Below are 4,624 nucleotides of genomic sequence, written 5' to 3'. Positions count from 1 at the left end.
GCCAGGATGGTCTCGATCTCCTGACCTTGTGATCCGCCCGTCTCGGCCTCCCAAAGTGCTGGGATTACAGGCTTGAGCCACCGCGCCCGGCCTGCGCTAGGCATTTGAGATTCAGTGATAAGCAAAAAAGAAGTCACAATCTCTGCTTTCATAGAACTTACAGTATTTATCGTGTTTACCATGTGATGGTGTATGCATAAAAATAGGACATAGTATCACAAATAATCTTGGCTCTCCTGATGCTTAGAGATTGGTCCGTGAGCCCCAGAATCTGGATCACTGGTTGGACTATGGTGCCTTCTGCCTCCTAACTGAAGACAACATCAAAGCACAAGAGTGTTTTCGGAAAGCCCTTTCCCTCAACCAGAGTCATATCCACAGGTATAGGTGGAAAGGAGATGAGGAATCAGTGGGAAGGAACAGATAAGTTTCTACATGAAATTGTCTTGGTTCCATAAATGTGACATGGGACCATGTTGTTAATCATGTTGGTAATCTTTTCTCAGCTTGTTGCTGTGTGGTGTCCTGGCTGTCCTGTTGGAGAACTATGAGCAAGCAGAAATTTTCTTTGAGGATGCTACTTGCTTGGAACCAACTAATGTTGTAGCCTGGACTTTACTTGGTAGATATTTTCCTGTAATCTGAATGTGTTTTCTCCCCATTATAAGATTCTCCCTTTTTCCTTTCTCTTCTTCAATGGCTCATTATGTAGTTCTTAAACTTTGGTAAAATATGGGAAAAATAAGTGAAATACAATTCTTTAGTATATGATAGTGGGGAAATAGTCATATTTATTTAAACATTTTTCTTTCCCCAGGTTTGTACTATGAAATTCAAAACAATGATATTCGAATGGAAATGGCATTTCATGAGGCCTCCAAACAGCTTCAGGCACAGATGCTTCAGGCACAAGTAACAAAGCAAAAGAGCACTGGTGTTGTAGAAGACATTGAGGAAAGAGGGAAGAGAGAATCTAGTTTAGGCCCTTGGGGAATCACAAATGGTTCTGCAACAGCAATCAAGGTGGAAGCCCCAGCAGGTAGGGCCAGGGAATAGAGGTGATGAGTGGCTATCAGAAAAATTACTGCCAGGTGTGGTGGCTCACACCTGTAGTCCTAGCAACCTGGGAGGCTAAGATGGGAGGATCACTTGAACCCAGGAGTTCAAGGTTGCAGTGAGCTGTGATCATGCCACTGCACTCTAACTTGAGTGACCAGGATCCCATCTCTAAAACAAAATTTAAAGAATAAAAAGAAAAGTACTGGCCTTAAGAACAGAAGCTGGCACATGGTAGGCACTCCTTAAATATTTGTCAAATAAATGAATACATGGAGTTTGAGTTATTTCAGGGATACCAGGAAAAACTCTTAACTTCTAAATATTTCCTCATTCATATGATTAGTGGTCTGAAGCTTCTACTGTTGAGATTCAATTGTTTTAATCTTAGAGAATTTACTGTCTTTAAAAGGAGTACCATTCTAACAGAGTAAATTTAATTTTTCCCCCCTCACTTTTCTCTCTACCTCATGAAGTCCCTCTCTTATGATTCTCAAATGTATTTATTTATGTACTCCCTTTCCACCACTGTTCTGTGATTCTCTTTTCCTCCACTTTAGGATATCAGTCATTCTAATGTGTGGTATGTGTGTTTTTGTTTGTGTGTTCCTTGCATGTGTGCATTATTATTTTGTGTGCCTACATTTTTTAGCAGTTTGAGGTGTAATTGACATTTCAAAAACTGCACATATTTAATATGTACAATTTGATAAATTTTGACATATGTGCACAGTCAAGAAAACATCACCGCAATCAACATAGTGAACATATTCATTGTCCCTGAAACTTTCCTCATGCCCAGTTGTGGGCATCTCTTTCTCCTGCTCCCATTTCCAGACAACTACTGATCTGCTTTCTATTATCATATATAAGTTTGCATTTTCTAGAATTTTTGAATTCTAGAAAACACCTGGAATTTTCTAGAATTTCCAGAATTAAATAGAATCACACAGTATGTACTCTTTTTTATCTAAGCATAATTACTTTGAGATTTAAACATGTTGTTGCTTATATCAATATTTCATGCCTTTTTATTGCTAAGTAGTATTCCATTGTATGGATATACCACAATTAGTTCATCCATTCACCTGTTGATAGATATCTATGTTGTTTTTAGTTGGGAACTATTAAAATAAAAGTACTATGGACATTCATCTACAAGTCTTTTTTTTTTTTTGAGATGGAGTCTTGCTCTGTCACCCAGGCTGGAGTGCTGTGGTGCAATCTTGGCTCACTGCAACCTCTGCCTCCCAGGTTCAACCAATCCTCCTGCCTCAGCCTCCCAAGTCGCTGGAACTACAGATATGTGCCACCACACCTGGCTCATTTTGTGTTTTTAGTAGAGACGGGGTTTCACCACGTTGCCCAGGCTGGCCTCAAACGCCTAACCTCAGGCGATCTGCCTGCCTTGGCCTCCCTAAGTGCTGGGATTATAGGCACGAGCCCCCACGCCCAGCCTTTTGTTATTTTTAATATGGATTTTGTTAGTAATTATTTACCCCATTCAACTTGCATTTTGTTTATTTGCATCCTCTGCCTTTTTCTCTTGATAAGTCTTGACAAAGTCCTAACATAATCTTTTCGAAGAACCAGCTTTTGGTTTTGTTACTCTTCTCCATATATGTTCTTTAAATCATTGATTTATGCTTCTAAAGTTTAAATGTTTCTCTTTATTTTTTTGAGTTTAAAATGTTGCTCTTTTTCAGTTTATGTTCATCATCTTTATGTAATCATATCAATTTTTTGTTGTAAAATCAATTCTATTAGCCTGGATTTAATGTAAAATAGAGCCTGAGTCAAGAATTTAATGCTAATACTTTAATTAGAAGAGTTCATTTCAGTACAGGCAGAGTGAAGAAAAAATGGTATGAGAGGCAACAAAGGCTATGAACCAATATAAGGTGACATCTTATGTCTACATTAGCCATTTCATTATGGTAAACTGCAAAGAATGCAGCTGGTTGCTTTGCAGGTAAACTTGCTTAGTCTTGTGGGACATCTCCAAGCATTCAGGCTATACAGGGAAACTATGACTCTGAATAATATGGGAAGGAAGAAGGAAGGAGAATCTGTTCTTTTGTCTCTTCTCTTTTGTTGGTCAAAATTAATCAACTGTGGAGTTAATTGCACCCATACTTCCAAGTTTTATAGTCTGGTCCTTTTGGTACCTGCTTGGGAAGTCATATGCCATACCCTAAGGTGTAGAATTTTGTCCCATCCAGAAGTGGTGGGAAGAGCCAGGAACTCAGATTATGTGACTGGTTGAACTAACTGTCCAACCAAGGGGTCGGGGAGGGCCTGGCTCTCTTTGGTGAAGAAATAAGTAGCTCCTAGGTAGTAGGCCTCCATGAACCCAAGTGCTGGCAGTCAGCCTTATCAGCAGGACTGTGACTGGGCCTCTCATAGAGAAGCAATTGCCAAAGTGCCTGATACAGAGCATGTACCTGAGGGTCCAGAAGACTATGGCATTGACAGAACCTGAGATATATTAGACAGGTAAGACACATCAGTATCAATGTTTATATTATTATTTCTATAAACATACTATTCTCTGCTGAGCCACTTTCTGTATTTTTTTGTTCTTTTATAGCTTTATTTTTCCAAGAACTAATAATTGCCTAATTTATTCAGAAAACTTAGTGTTCTGTGTTCCTTTTGCCTTTTTCCCCACATGCTTCAAAAGTATTGTCAAGTGCCCATCATTATTTTTGATATGTTTGGCCAGGCACGGTGGCTCACACCTATAATCCCAGCACTTTGGGAGGCCGAGGCGGGTGGATCACCTGAGGTCAGGGGTTCAAGACCAGCTTGGCCGATATGGCGAAACCCATCTCTACTAAAAAAACAAAAATTAGCTGGGTGTAGTGGCGGGCACCTGTAGTCCCAGCAACTCAGGAGGCTGAGGTAGGAGAATCGCTTGAACCCGGGAGGTGGAGGTTACAGTGAGCTGAGATTGCACCACTACACTCCAGCCTGGGTAACAGAGCAAGACTCCGTCTCAAAAAAATAGATAGATAGATAGATAGATAGATAGATAGATAGATAGATAGATAGAGATATGTTAAAATGCATCAGTCCATTTTCCCCCCCTAGAGATACTTCTTCCTCCAAAGCCTTCTATCTTCCTTCTTCAGTTCTCAGTGCTTACCCTCTAGGCCTAATGGGTAACTCTTCTCCTGGGACGTTCCTTTGCTGTGATTCTGAAAATCTCCTTTAACTTCAAGATGCATCGTTTCTTGGATTCTGTGCCTTACTCTTTCATACTTTGCTTCCTCATTTTGGTGGAGCACATCCTCCAGTAGCTTCCTAAGAAATGTACTTGAGTAATAAACATATTGAGGCCATGCATGTATAAAATAAGTTTATTCTACAATACACATTAATAAATAGTGAAATAGAAAAAATATATTTGCCTCTATCACCTAGGATTAACAATATTTTCCTACATAATCAAAGGATCTTTTATTCATACACATAAAAATGTAGTCATGTACCACATAACATTTCAGTCAATGATGAATCATGTGTGTAACAGTGGTCCCGTGATATTATAATACTGTATTTTTAC

General features: G+C 39.4%; 1 protein-coding gene across 1 annotated transcript in view; it reads left to right on the top strand.

Moving 5' to 3' along the window:
- CFAP70 (cilia and flagella associated protein 70) overlaps positions 1-4,624 on the top strand; it is a 132,892-nt gene that overhangs the window by 73,242 nt on the left and 55,026 nt on the right. The window contains exons 18-20 of the mRNA XM_011929587.1: positions 248-381; positions 507-622; positions 818-1,039. Coding sequence (XP_011784977.1) covers positions 248-381; positions 507-622; positions 818-1,039 — 472 coding nt within the window. The remainder of the gene's footprint in view (positions 1-247; positions 382-506; positions 623-817; positions 1,040-4,624) is intronic.

The sequence above is a fragment of the Colobus angolensis genome, unplaced genomic scaffold (genome assembly GCF_000951035.1).
Source record: "Colobus angolensis palliatus isolate OR3802 unplaced genomic scaffold, Cang.pa_1.0 Scaffold12, whole genome shotgun sequence".
NCBI classification, from domain to species: Eukaryota; Metazoa; Chordata; class Mammalia; order Primates; family Cercopithecidae; genus Colobus; species Colobus angolensis.
This window is presented reverse-complemented; position numbering and strand designations above follow the sequence as displayed.